The 18919-nt window shown below is 39.1% G+C and overlaps 1 protein-coding gene across 2 annotated transcripts in view; it reads left to right on the forward strand.

The window, feature by feature from the left end:
* LOC146328805 (neprilysin-like) overlaps positions 1–12041 on the forward strand; it is a 45354-nt gene extending 33313 nt beyond the window's left edge. For both annotated transcript variants that reach the window (XM_084717821.1, XM_084717822.1), the window contains exons 13-23: positions 1285–1413; positions 5407–5505; positions 5598–5675; positions 5896–5999; positions 6365–6423; positions 6585–6704; positions 8204–8337; positions 8747–8812; positions 9686–9781; positions 10871–10947; positions 11127–12041. In XM_084717821.1, the coding sequence (XP_084573947.1) occupies positions 1285–1413; positions 5407–5505; positions 5598–5675; positions 5896–5999; positions 6365–6423; positions 6585–6704; positions 8204–8337; positions 8747–8812; positions 9686–9781; positions 10871–10947; positions 11127–11226 (1062 nt within the window). In that variant the 3' untranslated portion in view covers positions 11227–12041. The remainder of the gene's footprint in view (positions 1–1284; positions 1414–5406; positions 5506–5597; positions 5676–5895; positions 6000–6364; positions 6424–6584; positions 6705–8203; positions 8338–8746; positions 8813–9685; positions 9782–10870; positions 10948–11126) is intronic.
* The last annotated feature ends 6878 nt before the right edge of the window (positions 12042–18919 follow it).

An 18919-nucleotide genomic window follows, 5' to 3' on the forward strand; every position in this document is an offset into this window, starting at 1 on the left:
GCAGCACACGTGCACCAGTCCGCTCTGTTTTAACTGAAATCTCAGGCACAGTTCCTCTTCTTTGGGTGAGCAGAAGTCTTCTGGAAACGGGAGAGTGCAATCAGGAAAACCAGCAGCAGTTGTGCCAATTAACTCATCAAAAAGGATTCTCATGAGCCTCTCTCTCTCCTGCAGCTGACTGCCAACCACACCCACCTCCACAAACATAACTAAACTAACTGCACCAAATGTAAACAAAGTCTCAAAAAAAAAAAGAACCTTGGTGCGGACTTTTGGGTGTGAAAGCACCCTAAATGTAACATCTTGCCATGTTAAAATATTCTAATGGGGCATCCTGTTAGCTCCTTTGGTAAAGTGTGCACCACATGTACTGAGGCTGAGTCCTCTGAAGCAGCCTTGGGTTAGACTCCAGCCTGCGGACCTTTACTCCCACTTTCTCTTCCCCTTTCCTGTCCTATGAAAACGAAGGCATAAAAGGCTGATAAAATAATTAACAAAAATAAATAATTAAATCATTCTAATTAGCACTAAATCCAAAGTTCAGCTGTTGCTCATGGGAATATCTAGTTTATCAGGTATTTTGTCAAGAAATAAAATAATGGGCAAAGTCAAAGTTTGACCTGCTGGTGGTGCCAGATCAAAAGTAAATGGATCGCCAGAGTTATTATGCATAATTCCAGGTGGAGCATTAAAGCATTAAAGTATCAAATTTTGTGGCAGTTCATTCATAGGTTGTCAAGAAATTTCATTCAAAAACTGTCAATTTCATTGTGGCACTAGATAAAAAGTAAAGTTATCACCAAAATCAGTACAATTAATCTTCTGAGGACCTTGAATGTGTGCAAAAAATTCCATGGCAATCCATCCAATAGTTAAGATATTTTTATTTTTAGTCTGGACCAAGGTGGTGGACTAATGGAATGCCATCCCTACAGCTGCTAACATTGCTAAAATGTAGATGCCTTGGTGACTTATAAGACTTCATCCAAATTATTGTGTTCTGCAGTTTCTTGCCGACACATACGCCAATATGAGGTTATCAGTTGGGCTCTAATAAACACTAGATGTCCACACTCAGCCCCATTCATGTTCCTCCTCCACGTTTATTACTCTTTCTAATCCTAGCCCTCATTTCCCCTCTGTCCTATTTCTTACAGTCCTAAGTGTAATGGTAATGCATAATGGAGGTGCAAATAAAGAATCGCCCTGAGCCTCTTTACCCAATGTGCTGAGTGGTTTATCCTGCATCTCTAATTGATCGGTGCCTCGTTACTCTCCCTGCAGGCTCTGTCTGGTACAACGTCAGAGGCAGCAGTGTGGCGACAGTGTGCACTTTACGTCAACAACAACATGGACAATGCTGTGGGACGACTGTATGTGCAGGAGGCCTTCTCCGAAAAGAGCAAAGAACTGGTCAGTAGGGGTTGGATTGTTCTTTATATTATTAGATTAGATTGGATTTAGTGCCGCATTAAAAGCTATTACAGAAATCATCAAGAGGAATTCCTTATTAAACAGATCACATACTGTGTAATACATAATTAAATGTTACGTTTTCTTGTTTGTTGACACTTGGATGTGGTACTGAATCATAAAAATGAATCTTCACAGCATGTGTTTTCACAACAACAGTGCCGATGTGTTCAGTTACTCATTCATACAGTATGAAAATGTGTTTCAGACACATCCCATCCTAGTGTGCTTTTGTCTCTCACCTGTGTTCTCTCACTTGTGTTTTTGTCACCTTCGAGTTAAACGTCTCTACCACAGCACTATATTTTTTTGCGCGTACTCATTGAAAGCAGCTGAACAAGGTGTCCTTGTTATCATGCCCACACCACCCACACTGTAAATCTCAACTCTGGGCATGTGTGTACGAGCATGCTCTGGCACATGACTGTGTGTATGTGAGTCAGATTGCGTGTGTGAATGCATACATCTGTCATAATGGTGAGTGTCTCACAGACCGTAAATCTCTGTCATCTTCTGGATCTTTGCCCACTTTAGAACATGCGTGTGTCTGTGTGCTTGTTTGATATATCAACATATCAACACCCCTTTCCCCGAATACATGACCATACATATGGCATATGTTTGCAAGTATCTTGTGTTAACCTGCAGCTGCCACACATACTGCACTCTTAACATGCCAACCTTCTCTCAGCCACAGGGATACATTTCATATATGATTATCAGTGGAATGTAACTACTGTAAGTACATTAGCACAAGTACTGTACTTTAGTAGATTTTAGAGGTACTTATACTCTACTTGTGCACTTCCATTTATGGCACTGGTCTACTGAACTAAATTTATTTAGTTACTCCTAAAGATTGGACATGCAAATATGCAGCATCTTACAATATGATGTTTTCCAATAGATTAAACTACACAACTGTAAATTAAGTTTATCAAATTAGACCAATGACTAGCTGACCTGTCCTAAGTGACACCCCCTTTTTGCTTTATGCTCCAGTTGAGCAAGCTTTATACTCGATGGACCTCTGTCAACTTTCTTCTTTCCTGTATTATGTGCAAGCCTTTTCTATGTTGACAAGAAAAATATTGCTGGGTGACCAGTAAAGGCCACATATAGTCACATCTTATGTTAGCTAATGTTAACAAAATGCTCATTAACTAGCTAGCTGATGATTGATGTGATTAGCTAGCTAGTAGGCTAGTATTTTGCCAAGATTAGATCAAGTACAGCTAACAATTGAGGAAGATTAGCTAGCTAGTTAGCATAGATCTATCATATTGAACTAGATACAGCATACAAAGGTTGCGCCTGTTTAAATATTAAACCTCCATGGATCCAAAACTCATCATAGATAGTGACAGATGTCTCTTTAATAATGGTGGCTTATGGGTAAAATGCTTTTTAGTATGCAGGGGTACTTTTTGCTGCAATACAGTGAAAGAAATTGGAGGCAAGGCTAAGTGGCAATGCCTCATTTAGGTTTATCTGTGCTATTTATATTTTATTAACTTATGTTGTGACGATATGTTGCTTTCAGGTCCCCCAGCAACATCTTTTAGCCAACCTCAACGTTTGGTTTCCTTTTCAGCATACTTAGTTTTTGTTAATACAGGACACAGGAAAGCAGATAGTTGACTGAGGTTACAAAAGAAGCGGGACTTAGGAAAGCTATGAAATATTCCTTATAGACTAATGAAATACATTTTTTCTGCATAATGAGTATTGTAATCTTTGATTCTTTGAGTATATTATGCTGATACTAATGCTCTACGTTTACTAGAGGATTTTGTATGCATGACTTGTGCTTGTTTATTATTTGGAGACAGAGTGAATTAAATCAAATTTAATTGCAGTGGGAAAGTGCACATAATTGAAAACCATTATATTTCTAAACAAACTCTCTTGATACATATTTCGTAGGCTTACCATTGTATACAAACCCTGCATTTGACCTTTGTAAATTATATTACACATGCAAACTGACATGCATACAATCACAGATGTCTTTACACGTATCCAGTACAGACTCACTTGCACACACACATGCTACATGCTAAAAGGTTTTTGGAAAAGACTCATCAGTAGTGGTCCCTGGTGGCTTGTGGTGAACCACGGCGTGTTGTCCGAGTAGTCAGGCATCGTGTTAGCGAGGGGTCTGCTGATATGATGAGACACTGGAATGCCTCTGTCAGCTCGCTGTGGTCTCAGAGCATAACTGTGGTTAGAGGGATCTGGAAGGGTGACCTTCGCTGTCACTGCAGTTCTTAACTTTTCCCCTTCCTACTTTGCTTTAATTCTTTTATCGGTTCAGCTACTTGAATGATTCCAAATCTGGTTTTGCTTTTTTTGGATAAAATTTGGCTCTTTACTGTCTGATAACCATGGTCCATACATACATGGTTTGCACAGGATTATGCCATCGTGTTGGCGTCAGTCAGTCTGTCTCCCTCTCTGTGCAGGCACATTCTTGTAAATACATTATGGAAACGACAAGCTCACACCACAGGCTGTGAATTTGCATGCAAAAATAGAAAATCTCATTATCTTAACACCACTTCATTTGTGCCAATGTGTTATGAGAGGATAAGCATGCTGACATAGAAGTATTTGTGTAGTTACACACATTTATTTGCTTAATAAGGGTGATGATAGCAAAACATTAAGCTCAAGTACCTCATCTATAATTTAGAGTTGTAAGACTCAGGATTATTTCAGTAACGCAAAAATTAACCCAAAACTGCTGAACGCATCTATAAGTAAATATAAATATTTAAAGGTTATAAGATGCAGAATGTAAATCGGCAGCATTATCAATAATGCATCTACAAAATTTCAAGCCAGTACTGCAGGCATCTACTGTAGAGAATTTTGAGACAACAATTAGTCCTTTTTTAAAGAAGCAGAAGTGTCCTCATTTTTTTTACATGCCATAATTCTAATTGTCACTTTTAGTCCATAAACATGATGTAATGTGGACTACCATTGCCTCACTTCCTTTTACTCATACATAAAAATAATTGATGATCTTTTTGTTATTGTTCCATGTGTGACATTAATTACACAAATAGCACCAGTAATATTACCCGAGGTCATCTGACTCCTACATGGAGGGAGTGTAACCCTGAGTGCTTCTACATTGATATGTGACTATGTAATGATAAGGCCTCATTCAGAGTGTGTTTTTATGACTGTATTGCACAATATATTGCACGGTTTTTGTGTGTGCCTGTGTGTGTGCTTTCCGCTAGATCCTCTCTGCAGACCTTAGGAGAAGAACTCCCACACGATAGACAATTTGTCCTGACTGACAGCTAGGCTGGGTTACATTAACAAGGATTCATTTTTTAACCTGATTTTTTGTTTCACACCAACAGATTATTCAGCAAACAAGTCAAAGGAGGATAAATGAGACCTTTCCTGCAGAGCCATCATGAGTAACATTTTTGCTAGCTAGGGAAACAATGTAAAGTTTTCTTAACTTTTTAGCTAGCTAACAAACAGTGTAACATTTTGTTAAGGAATACAGAGCAGCTGAAAGTTAACATTTTTGCCCCTCTTTTATACTTTATAGGTCCTGCCAGCACTCATTTTATTCTTTATATATTTATTTATTTATTTTAATTTGGGCATATTGATTAAACTATATTTAATTTCTGTTTTAATTTACTAAACTAAGATTAGTTTTTAATTGTGGCAAAGAGCTCTGCTTAATTTTAATTAATTTGGTTCAGCTTGATTTTGGCTAAACTGATTAGACTAAACTGATCTCTGATTAAATTAATCTTTGTTTGTGCAACCCAGTCTTAGTGTTGAGTTTTGTTCATGATATAGATTTTATTGTTATATTTCAGTGACATATTTGTATCTCTTATGTGTGTGTGTGTGTGTGTGTGTGTGTGTGTGTGTGTGTGTGTGTGTGGGTATCAGATGGAGGAGATGATTAAAGACATTCGGGAAGTGTTCATTAGTAACCTTGATGACCTGACTTGGATGGATGCAGAGACCAAAAAAGCAGCTGAGGAGAAGGTATTGCTTTTAATAAACTGTGTATTGTATTGTGTTGTTATTTAGGATATTATAAAGTTGTTTGTTAAATTTTCTCCTCTACTTGTCTATAGGCTCGAGCTATTCGGGAACGGATTGGCTATTCTGACAACATCATGGATGATGAATACCTTAACATTGAGTACAAAGATGTGAGTGTCTGAAAAGATGTGATTGGGAATGTTTTTCTTCTCTCGCTGAATTAGTGTAACAGAATACAGAGTGGGTTCATTGAAGCTGCATATCAGTTCTATGAAAACATCTCTCTGAATTCTTGGCTTTTATGAGTTTTTCTGGAGAATATATGACCGAGTGTTGATAGCTCTCATCACGGCTAATCCCCCTGTTTCTCTGGCTGTTGGTCGGTGTTAGCTGGCCTACAGTGCAGAGGAGTACTTCGAAAACATCCTACAGAACCTGGAGTATGTGCAGAAGAAACGCCTGCGGAAACTCCGAGTCAAAGTCAACAAAGAGGAGTAAGATTCCCTGTGGGGTCAGAATTAAATCACTGCTTAGCAAACAGGGTTACTCCAGAGGTGTATTAACTTAAAATGTCAATTCTTAAGTATTTATGTCAGTAATAATAAATGATTTACTCACTTCTGGTGCTTTGGTGTGACACACCATCTTACATTTAGCACAGTGCATTCAGATTCTCCCACACAAACTCCTACTTACAGATACAGTTCAGCCTTCCACTAAGCACAACAGGAATGCTAATATTAGCCTACTGTTATTAACCACAAGTTTATTTTAATACCTTTCGTTGAATTTGAATTGTGCTGCACTATGGTCCTCTTTTACTGTACCATTCTTTAATTCTACCCTACTTCTTCTCCAGGTGGGTAACTGGAGCTGCTGTTGTCAATGCCTTCTACTCATCCAGCAAAAACCAAATAGGTATTTTCACGAATGCACATGCAAACACATTCATTTATAACATCACATGACAACATAAATCTATATAATTATTTTTATAATTATTAGAATTATTATTCAACAGTCTGTATTTTGTAAAGACAAAACAATTTATGAGTGTTTCTGTTTGTCCCTGGTTTCAGTGTTCCCTGCAGGTATCCTCCAGCCACCTTTCTTCAGCAAAGGCCAGGCTAAATCTCTCAACTATGGTGGCATCGGCATGGTAATCGGTCACGAGATCACACATGGCTTTGATGACAATGGTATGATTTTCCACTCTGTTGCTCTCTGTTCCTCCCAAAGGCAGCTTGGGCAGATTATATTGGTGTTTGGATGAAAATATTTCTCTTTCTGTAACTGGCACCACTTCAGAAAAAAAAGAAATGTAATTTCTGTGTACTGCCTCAGATCATTTTTCACTGCACTCATTTTTCATTGGATTATGTGAATTTATTATATTCAATCTCAAAGATGTCAGGATTCTTTTATGCTGATACCCACAACTGCAAACTACCCAGAAAAACAATGGCAATGAAGGAAATGGAATGGAAATATACAGTATAACTGACCCGTGGCTAAGCCCCTCCACCAAACAGCAACTGTTCAATCATAGATTAGCAACTGTAACGAGGCACCACAAGCCTGTCAAGCTTACAAGCTGAAGTAGTGTGCATGGGGCTCTAAGACGAGTGATGCTCACAAGTTCAGATGGTGCTGTCTTTTTTGTAGTCTTTCAAAAACATTGAACGAAATAGCACATGTGTGAGGAATAGAATCAAATTTGTCTTTATGCGCTTCAACATAAGCTGTGAAAGTCCAGCTAACTAACATCTTTGTCTGATCTAATGTAAGCTGCAAATGTTAGCATGTTGGGCTACCTAACTTCATCTGCTCTAACATAAACTGTGAACATTAGCATGTCCGGCTAACTAACGTCTTTATCTACTCTAACATAAGCTGCGAATGTTAGCATGCCCAACTGACTGATGTTTTGACCTGCTCTAATGTTAAGCTGCACATGTTAGCATGCCCAGCAAGGTCTTTATCTGTTCTAAGGTAAGCTGCGAACATTAATATGTGTGGCTAACTAATACTTGCTTACAACCTGCAGAAACATTACCTCCAGCCAAACTTATGTTAGACACCCCTGCATTTGAAAACTTGTGGCTTAGTCCCACTGAAGGTTACGTTAGGATTTGTTATGTGGGGGGATGTGGGCTGGTGCAGAATCAAAGTGGGCCAACCACGACACACCTCTCTCTGGGCTTTGCTTTTTAATCATGGGTTTGCATTGCACAATTAATTTCAAATAATGTAGGCAACCACCTCCAAATGGATGCAGGATGCACAAGGGAGCTGTGATGTGTGTGTGATGCTGGATTATTTTAGCTCTTCCTGGGGCAATTGCCATCCAGCTGGTCCAGCTGGGTGACATCCCAGGGTCTGCTGCACTTAATCTAACTCCCGCGTCTCCTTTTCCAACGTGTATTTCTGTAATCTATTGTATATATGTGCCATACTTCACTGCCCAACATATGTTCGCTGGTATATAAGCTAACTTTAGCCTGAGTCTTTTAGCATTAATGGTATATCATGTCTGCAGCCATTAAGTAGCATATTTAAGGCTGTTTTACAGGGTTATGCTTTTCAAATGTGTCAGTTGGAAACAGTCCACTGGAGTTGGACTTCTCAGCTGACTTTTTTTCTCTTGTTGATCAGATCCAACCAGTCATCCTGTCATGTATTTTGCCTTTTGTTTTAGGTCGAAACTATGATAAGGATGGTGACCTGAAGGACTGGTGGACACCAGACTCCACTCAGAGGTTCCTTGAGCTGTCAAAGTGCATCGTCAATCAGTATGGCAACTTCTCCTGGGACCTAGCCAATGGACTTCATGTATGTCCTGTTAGATCTAATCTCTCTCCTTCCTCTCTCCTTTTTTAATAGAATAACATTTTCAATGTTATTCCAAGCTTTGCTTTTTGTCTCATTTGTATGCCTTCCTGTTACATTTGGCAGCCTATCCATTTCCATCTTTCCACCAGTTTTGCAGGCTCATCTGTTCCCTGCTTCAGGTGTCTTTAATATTTTGTGTTGACATATCAGTCCCTCTCCCTCTTATTGTCTCCCCTCGTCTGTCCTATTGCTTTGAACAATGTTTCTTTTATCCCCCGGGAAGATGATTTCTTATATCCCAAAGAGTGATATCTCTGATTTTCCGAAATACAGAGGAGAAATAACTATCTCCCTCTGTCCTTTCTCCCTGCCAATCTTTGTGTTTTCTCTCCTTATGTCCCCTCTCTAGTTAAATGGTAACAACACCCTCGGGGAGAACATTGCTGACAATGGAGGGATACGGCAGGCATATCAGGTAATGAGCCTGAAAACAAAGGAGGACACTCGGTTTAACAGCCCTGGTTTAAAGATGACAGAGGATTGCGTTCAGTGTGTGGTTTGTTATTGTCGTCTGCTTGCTAACATTAATAGATGTGTCATCTTGCCAGGTCACTGACTTGCTCATTAGCTATTGTAAACACAACATGATGTTGCTGCTGCTTGTGGCAGTTTCGAACGGAGACGAAGATATTTAGATATTTGATTGCCGTAAAATTGTTTTAGACCAGCCATGACGTCATACAATACGTTTTTTGTATTTATTTACATTGGCAATGTTAATTTTTATTGCAGTTATGAAGCCAAGTGTGCTTTTGTTATTCCTGGATGAATAACAAGAAATCAGAACAAATGCTTGTATGCTGTAATTAAAATTTCTTGCTTCACAGGAAATGTGACAGTATTTTTTAGAGTGACAAGCACTTAAATGCTAATTTAATAGCTGAAATTATAGTTGGTGCAGCAACTTTCAATTTGCTGCAATAACCAGTCCAACATCTACCAGTCCAATCTTCCATTGTCTCAGACTTTCTACCCAGTCGGATATTGTGGAACGAGTTTACAGGCAGTATCATCAGAAATAAGACATTTTGGTACAGACTTCAAAATAACTATTTATTTGAAATTTAACAAGCTTGTTTATTGCTTATTTCCCTGGTTTATCATGGAATAGTAAGAAGTCAAAAATTGTATTATGGGACACATAAAGCACATTTACTACAATAACTGATGCATTTGCATTGAATTAGCAGAGGTATAACATGGAATGGTTTTTGGCAAGGGTTTTATAATTGGTAACGATTAGGTCATTCAGCCAGCGGTCAAAACTTGTCTTCTATTAATCCTGCAGGCCTATAGGAACTATGTGAAGGAGCACGGAGAGGAGCCACCACTGCCTGGCATTGACCTCTCCCATGATCAACTCTTCTTCCTAAACTTTGCTCAGGTAGTTGATGGATGGATGCATGGATGGACTGGGTGAATGGAGGGATAGATGGGTGAATAACTAGAAACTGATTGCAGGATTCGGTGATATGATAAACAATATTTTTGGTTTGATGCAGTAAGTCGTAATCTCTTGGATGGAAGGATGGATTGAAGACTGGTTGGGTTGAGCTAGTGCTATAGTACTTATCAGTCTTGGTCTCAAGACTGGTCTTGACCACTTTTTGAAGGTCTCTGTCTTGTCTTGGAATCGACTGCATTTTTACTCAGTCTTCTCTAATCCTCAGATAAAATAGACATGGGATTTTATTTGATGACTGGTCATGACCTGCGGGGATATCACAAAATTGCTTGTGCATTGTCAGATTTATTTGTTAACACCATTACTGTGACTGGATATAAAACATCCTGCTTCAAATGCCACCAATAGCTTGACTCATTTCTTCTTTGAAATTTTTGTAAGCATTACGGGCTGTCACTCCTCATGGCTGTCACTCTTCTGCAACACCCTTAACATGCACTCCAAAAAGTGAATGTGGGAGACAAGAAACGAAGACATGGCTACTTAAACTACAGTTTAACTGCAAACAAGTGTGTGTAAACAAGTATGTAAATTACTGAGACTGCTGGTACCACGTCAGTCTTTTATCAGCAGAGCTAGACTCAGTGTATTTGATGCTTGCAAAGCTAGCTAGCAAAGTCATGTTTTTGCTTGTGATAAATAATGACAAGACAGGCCACATAAAGCTATGCAGCTAAAGTATATGTGGTTACGTTACATCAGTGTTGGCTCATGTCAGCTGCTACATAAATGCTACATGCTGTGGTACCACTCCTTCATTTGGGTAAGACAGCTAGAGATGTATCAGCACTTGACTCAGTCTCACCCTGACTTGGTCTTGGTCTCGACTTGGTCTCAGCCACTGAAAGTCTTGGTTCTGTCTCAGTCTCAATACACTGGTTTTGTGTCTCATGACTTGGTCTTGACTACAACACGGATGGATGGATGAATGAATGGTGGACAATTAGATGATTCATTGGATGGATGCACTGGTCTGATGCAGTGTATCCCAATTTCTGTCTTTTTCAGGTGTGGTGTGGAACACACCGACCAGAGCAGGCTGTTAATTCCATCAAAGTAGATGTACACAGTCCAGGGAAATTCAGGTAAATTCACATCAATCAGCCACATGCTTCAGGCACAGGGTAGGAAACAAATTACAGTAGTAGCTAAAGACATTTTAAACCGTTGACAAGATGACACGCTGTGTAAATTTCAATTTCAAGTAACCTTCTAATACAGCAACTTTAACCCCGACCATAAATCTTCTCTGTATGTGTTTCAGGGTACTGGGCTCCCTTCAAAACTTCCCAGAATTTGCCAAAGCATTCAGCTGCAACAAGAGCAGCTACATGGTCCCTGACAACACCTGCCGTGTGTGGTGATCCACAGACCTCTCGGATGGGGACTGTTCTGACATGGGTCGTCCCTGTCTGCCTACAGTTCCTCTCCCCTCTGACTATTGGAGCACTTGTGGGGGGCTACAGGGAAGTGGACGCTCCCCTTAGCTCTTTGCTGGACGGACCAGGGCAGGTGGACTGACACTGCAGTGTGCACTTCCTCTGAGGAAAGCAGCAGACTGTACCCTCACGGACAGACGGAGCACTGTCTGACTCTAATACTGTAGTTCATTCAATCAGCCTGATTATTCTGCTACTCACTGGATACAATCACTTGTGTTTTTATTTTCCTTCTCTCTGTTTTCATCTTGTTTTATTCGTCATTTGAGAGTCCGCCAATATGTATGTGAGCGTGATTGCGTTTCAGTCAAAATACAATACAAGTAGTTTGCAAGAGAGGGGCAGACAGACAAACATGCTCAAACCCACTGGCATATGAATACACCACACACCCACTCACACTTATATACATGTAACAGGGCTGAACCACTGTACTGTATGTGGGATTGAGCTGTATGCTTCTCATAAAACCTCAGCTGGCTCCAGCCTTCATCTACATGCTGATACACTCTACTATGTACTCGTAATGTACTCTTTGTTCATATGTAGGACTAGATTAGGTAAATTATTACAGAAAAGCAGAATTTATTTTGTTGAATAAACCAGTAAATATTTAACCGTAATCACATATTACACAATACTGTTCTATATTTAATGTTAATGACTTAACTGCAGTTGGCAGGCAGTTGCTGTTCATTAGCAGTATGCCGAATAAACCAAAATGAAGTTTTCGCCTTTAAGATGACAGCTGGTCATAAATCATTGAACTGACAATCGACTGATACCAGACCCTTTTTATACTGAGCCTCCTGCGTGTTTCTGTATGGATGTGCGTCTCTATGTGTTTTCCATTTCGATCACTGCCTACTGTTTGTCAAGCAAACTGGTATGCCTTACATGATCTGTTGTGCTGCTCTGTGTAAGGGCATTTATGAGTTTTCAAAAGAGAACAAAGGATAAGAAAATGCAACATTAAATGAAAACATTTACATGCTTATTTGCATATTGCGGAGAGTTAGATGAGAAGATCAATACCACTCTCATGTATGTAAGCTACAGCCAGCAGCCACTTAGCTTAGCTTAGCTTAGCATAAATACTAGAAACAACTATGCTGGCAGTCTCCAAAGGTAAAAAAAATGCCTTCAAGCATGTCTAAAGCTCATCAATTCCCACATTACCTCTCATAAGTTAAAAAACTAAAGTTTAATAACAACAGCATGAGGTTTTATGGGGTGTTATGTGCTGGACTGTTTCTTGGATGGAAGCAATGACTTTCTGGAATCTCTGCCAGCTGCCTGGCAACCTAATGGTGGTGACAAGACTTAAAGACTTGGAGTCTTTACCCTTCCATTTTTCAATGGATTAAGCAAGCAAAATATAAAATAATCTGGAAACACACAACTGTAGCCCCCTACAGTGTTTCCGTGTGGTGTTATTGTTGGGCCACTGTGGCAAAGACAACTGGTGCTGTGTTACAATGCCTTACTCTGCCATGCCTAAACATAATTTACTCCTCAACTGTGGAACCCTGCTATGAAAAATACTACTACATGGACACAACACCAGATTGCTTTCTGTTTGCTCTGAATCAGTTTAATTCTGTAAGAAAAAAAAAAAAAAAATCAACAATACTTTTGAAATAACAGAGAAAAAAGAAGCTTGTTCACTGGAAAGCTACATTGAAATTGTCACAATGTTATATTGTATTTGGGAATAGGCATAAGGCATTATAATGATGTGCGTCGCATAATAATAATATAATTTGAGTTACGTTTGCCTATAAATTTGCACAAACAAGTAACTACAGCAACGGTTGCTGTTGGGGCTGATGTGGAGTGTAATTATTTAGAAAGCACTGGGAGTGTTTTATGTAGTCTATAACAGAGACATCATTTTCCCAGAAAAAAAATCACACCCAGTGGCAGATGGTGAAAGCGAGGCTTATAGGGAACCAGTCTAAAAGCGGATGGTGTCATTATTTCTATAGCCAATACATTGTACAACCAACATTTTATCTCATAATGAAAAGTAACGCTATTTGTATCATACATGATACATGAGTGTCTGAGACCTCTACACCATCAATATGATCAACATTTACCATGAAAAAGCTGTTGTATGAAATCTGAGACATGTCTTCTGACCTTTAGTGGATCATGAGTCAGGTGGCAGGCAGCAGCTGGCCTGTGAGTGCAAAATCCAACATGGCTGCCTTCGTGTGGTAACTGGCACATTTTTTGTTAGGAAAATCTTTGCTAATTTTAATAAACTTACTGTAAACGTTAATGTAAAAATAACATTTACATATGTATACAAACAAAATAACAGTCTAAATTATATAGATTTTTTAAAGGTCCAATAAACACTTGAATTACCCCCAAAATTAGAACTTTGTGGCAATTATTTGACGTATCACGCCTCAAAGGGTTGAAAATTGTCTATTTCCACTTTAATTTCCAAGCTTTAATTGTGCTGTTTGCTCTGTCCCTTATGCTAAGCAAGGATAACCATCTCCTGGCTGTAGCTTTATATTTAACAGACTTATATGAGAGTAGTATCAATATTCTCAACTAACTTGAAAAAATCTTGACCTATTCCTTTAAGAAAAGTTAGCCATCTCTCAGTTTGATCTTGATTTTATCACACAGTGTGAAATATTACCCATCTTTATTTAAAGATTCTTTTACACGTTGAAATTAAATTCAATTGACAGACAATAATTTGGCTTTTGAAAAGGAATGTTTATCTTTTTTAAGCTGCCGACTTCGCCGGAGCCTAATGACCTTTTCAAAAAGTGCATGCATTTTTATGAATGTGGAAGATTGAATCAAGTCAGCGGACTCCAGTTTAGGATTCATTGTTTTGTATTGTTTTTATTTTCTATGTTAAAATGTAAATGAGGCTGTGATACAAGGTTGTTAATTGTGGACATTTTTGCCTTTGCCTTTTATATATAAATTAGTGCAATGAATGATGTTCCATGATCATGTAGACCACTTCTTCTGTGTACAACATCCTCCGTGTCCAGCCTTTATGCATCGTTGTTTCCCCATGTTTTGTTCTCATCATTTCTTTGTGCGAGCTTTCCGTCTCTCTGTCACTGGCGCTCACTCCCTCAGGCATTCTTTCTTTCTGCCTCTCTCTCTCTGTCACACTCCACCTGTAGAAAGACAGATATACCTCAGTTGCCTGTATTTAGATACTTTATAATAATGACGGATAATCATCTTGAGGAGCATTTTTTTTCTTTCAAAATAAATCTTTAAATAACATGCTGAGCCTGCAGGCGAGTAGTCCTCCAAGGTTTGTGTGTGTGCATGTGTTGTTTCAGCGTCTGAATCAGGCCTCTATAGAAATGTAAGCTCTTAAATCTGATACAAAGTAGTGTTTGATCTCAAGCATTGGTGGCTATTTTTAGCAGAGCCTCAAAATTATGAGTGTTTTTTAATGTTGGACATAAATTGTGCACTGCATGAGAATGTGAGTGTACAGAATATCTTGGTCCCGCTGAGTTAACTTAATGGTTTTCTTCTGGACTTCAGAGACTTGCATACAGAAATACTGTTAAACAAAAAAAAAAAAAAATATGTTGTACATGAAAAAGCTGAAATTCTGCAGCTGTTTCAGTGCAACTTACCAAGAGTGCAGCCTGCAGTGCTTTCAAAGTGTCTGGAAACTCCAATCAACAGTAGCCTTTTAACCTTGTAATTTAGGGTCTCATGTACATAATTGTAAGAATCTAAAAAGTACTGCAAGTTAGTCTTAAATTAAATTCAAATTCAATTCAAAAGTCAGTTCCTAGGTTGTCATGCACCATCAAGCAGAAATCAAAATTAGTTGTGCACCCTATATTTAGGATATTTTCACAGCCTTACTTTGCTGTCAGACAGGCTTTTCTGATGGAGAACTGAAGCACACACTCCTAACTTGTCAGATACCGACACCTCTCTGAGACTCGTACAGATATGGACATTACCCGCAGCAGCCTTTTCAAGTGACTTCAATGTAAACCTGTCTGTGTCTGTAAGACACCACAGGCTGTTGATGTAGTATTAAACAAGGAGAAAGTCCACACATTGAAGAGGTGAGGTGGGTGAACGGATCAAAAAAGTGCACTTTCACCCAGGAGACCAGGATTTGTGTTCCACGTGAAACAAAACATTATTAAAAGTTGTAAGGTATATAACATTATGTGCATCACATGACTTCCATGTTGCGAGCATGGAGCGCTTGGACGAGTGAATTATGTACGTCATGTGATTTTGGTGTTGAGTTACTTCAGTGACACATGACTATTGTCATGTGACTTCACAACCATGGTTACCGCAAACAATGGTTTTATCTTAAACCTAACCATGTAGTTTCGGTGCCTAAACCTAACCAAACCGTGACCCTTTCACAACATTATTAATGCGTTATAAATTTCTGAACATGTCAGGTACTACAGCCAATGGGTACCTTCTGCCTCAGTATGAGATGCCGAGGGGTGGAGACATTTCGTTGGTGTATGACAAGCTGGGATGCGAACGCGTTTTTCTCTTCACAAGCACCAAGCCTCCTTTGAGTCTCATTTCACCTCACAGGATACAGGAGCTGCTGGTTTACCGCTGCCTCAATCCACAGCAAGTATTTAACATTAGTTTAGATTCAATGCGTTAAACACTGAAGTCAAAAATAACACAAATAAACTAACCAACTGGGGCAGCAATAGTGCAACAACTCTTGTGTTCTGAGAAGTTAAAATGCTGCTTTAGTCCAAGTGGTGGCTTTGAAGAAAGCATAGGCCATGGCTTCAGTTTCACTTTGGAAAAGGCTAAAAGTAAAGTGTTGAAAATGTTGTAAATATAGCATACACTTAAAGTGACATAGATAGTGACATTTTTAAGGTTTTTAAGCTGACTAAAATACTTGTGCTACTGTTCGACTACTGCTACTTAGTTTCCATGTTGTGACTTCTGTGTGAGATGTCAATCAAAACACGATCAGCCACGCCCACACAGTCTTGAGAAATACAGCAAAGTGCGCTGTTTTTTGAAATACATTTTCTAGTAGTTATGAAAATTTATTCACGCACAGCTCTTGGATGCTTAATAAGAAACTAAACTTTGATATCATATTTGCATTATTACTATTTAAAGACATATTTCTAGAGGCTTTAAAGAAAGTTCAACTATAGACATGATTCTACGTTCTGTTTCACTCAATACTTACAGTATTATTGACTTGAGGGGAGTATCAGTGTTATGGAGCTTAGTTTAATTTTGTAATTTCCACAGAGATGGGGAAAAAAACAATAAGTTAATTTAAACAGAGCATTAGCCCAAACTCCTTTCCCACTAATTGGACCTATAAGCACTGGGGCTAATGTGCGAAGTCACGATGCAAATAAATGAATGTGCAATATCTTTATGGCTGCTCCCAAGCTGCCTACTGGTAAATAGACCCCATGCTGCAGTGAACCAGCAAGCACATTTCCTGGCATGGGGATGGCTTGTGCCCAGGCTGAAATTGGAGAGGCAAACAGTCCGGGATACACAGGCAGCAAGGCAGAAACTTCAAGAAGTTCAGAGCTAAAAGAGAGGGCCAAAGAGAATTATAACACACAGGATGTGTAGGCCAGGATGTGCCAAGTAGGAGCATCAGAAATATGGCTGAACTCTGGAGCCAAGTGTCAAAAATATCTTGAGGAATGGGGGAGTGCAAGAGGGGCCAGGGCTAATACACATTTGTACAAATACACAAGCGTGAAGCTGGGAAGTTCTTGACCTTCATTTTATTTGTTTTTTGTGTACCACAATATATACACATTTCAACCTATTAGTGGTTTACGCCACATTGTTTGAACTGAACAACTCTCATGTGAATACGCAACCTCTGATTGGTGGAGAAGATCAGCAACATTTTGAGGTTTTTCTCTGCATTCCAGAAAATGTCACCAGTGTGGCAGAGTCTGACAGTTTTGCTTTAACACTATAATGTCCTCATCCTTAAAAAAAAAAGACATGGATACATTTTTTCTTTGCATTTTTTTCCCGTCAGTCACCACAATCACTATTTTTTTAATTTAACAGACCACACAAAATACAGGCCTTTACCAAATGGCTGAGGTGTCACTTCATAGTAAAAATATCAAATTAGACGTGCCCATCTGTGTGACGTTGCAACAGCACAAATGTTTTGGGCCATTAGATTATTTCATAAATACGCAAAGTCATCTTAGCATCATCATAGGGCAATTTAACCATTTTGTAGAGCATTATTTTAGACAGTAAAAAATCTTACCCATGAAATTATTTCAGCTTATATATGATGAAATGACATTAAATTCATCATATTAACAACAATTGTGATCAGAAGTTTTATCTTTATTTTAATAATTTTAGCTTAGCTTCATCTGTTTTTTAGACAGTAAATTAAGCCAGTAAATAAAAACATACTTATAAATTTATTTCACATATATACAGTGGGATATCATTAAGTGTATCATATTTTTAGAAAATTATTTGTTCCTAATTAGAATTTTTGTTGAAATAATTCTGTCCAATGGGACCTATAAAATGCCTGTCAGTAGTGACTTTTTGGTTTCTACAACTACAAGCTGCCTTTCTTACAACTTTTCCAAAAATTCATTTGGTCACTTATTCTTTATACTTTATTTCATGTACAGTAAAAGTATAAAAATAAGCCTGTGTGATTGAATGCATTCCCACCCTTCATTCAGGTATTGTTTTCAGTTGAATATCAGTTTCAATTGCTTATTTACTGCCTGGCTTCCCCTTTCACTCTTGCTGGCTGGTAGCACTCTGGCAGATAACTGGTTCACACCACCCACTTTCCTCGTGCTCTCACCCTCCCTGTCATTAGCAGCTATGCTTGCTAACATCACAGCTAACATTACAGCACCTCAGCATGTTCCTGCTGTTTTGCACTTTTTTACACTTAGATGGGTGAGGTTTTATCCTCAAGTAACATGGGGCATGGGGGCTTTGGAGCTTTTATGGTTAATGACAGTGACAAGCATGACCAGAATGAAAATATATCTGTCAGTGAAAAAAACAAAATTAACACCGCTGCACCTCCAAAGCAGTTTTCAGAAAGTCGCCCATGCTGGACCTTCTTTTGTTTTTTCTCTCAATGCAAAGTTCTGCTCCCCCGCGTTGCCCTCCAGTCATAAAACGACTCAACTTTCCTTCATGCGCCCTTTGGGCGACCCTAACAGTGGGTCCGGTGGTATGTGTGTGTGTGGGGGGGACGGGCATGCGGCCTCTGGAATGCCTGTCAGTGTGTGTGCAGCAGTTCTTGGGGCAGTGTGTGGTGACGGAGGTGTATGAAAGGGGAGCACCACACAAATGTGTGCACACTCACCATATGCACACCTGCAAAGAACATGTGCGTAAAAGCACACGTGCACGCACGCAAATACACGTGCACATCGTGTATTAGGATCATAAGTGAGAAAGAGTTTCAGGTAGGCAATTAGAGTGGGCAACGTGCTGTTGCACACTTGATTTGAAAGGAGCTCTTATTGTGAAGTGCACTCTCACTGAGCTCTCATTGTTAAAGGCCACTGATAACCTCCTGTTCTGATTTTAAAGAGGCAGAATTGTCTTTAAAAAG

This window comes from Lutjanus erythropterus, chromosome 4 (genome assembly GCF_056507025.1).
Source record: "Lutjanus erythropterus isolate fLutEry1 chromosome 4, fLutEry1.hap2, whole genome shotgun sequence".
NCBI lineage: Eukaryota > Metazoa > Chordata > Actinopteri > Lutjaniformes > Lutjanidae > Lutjanus > Lutjanus erythropterus.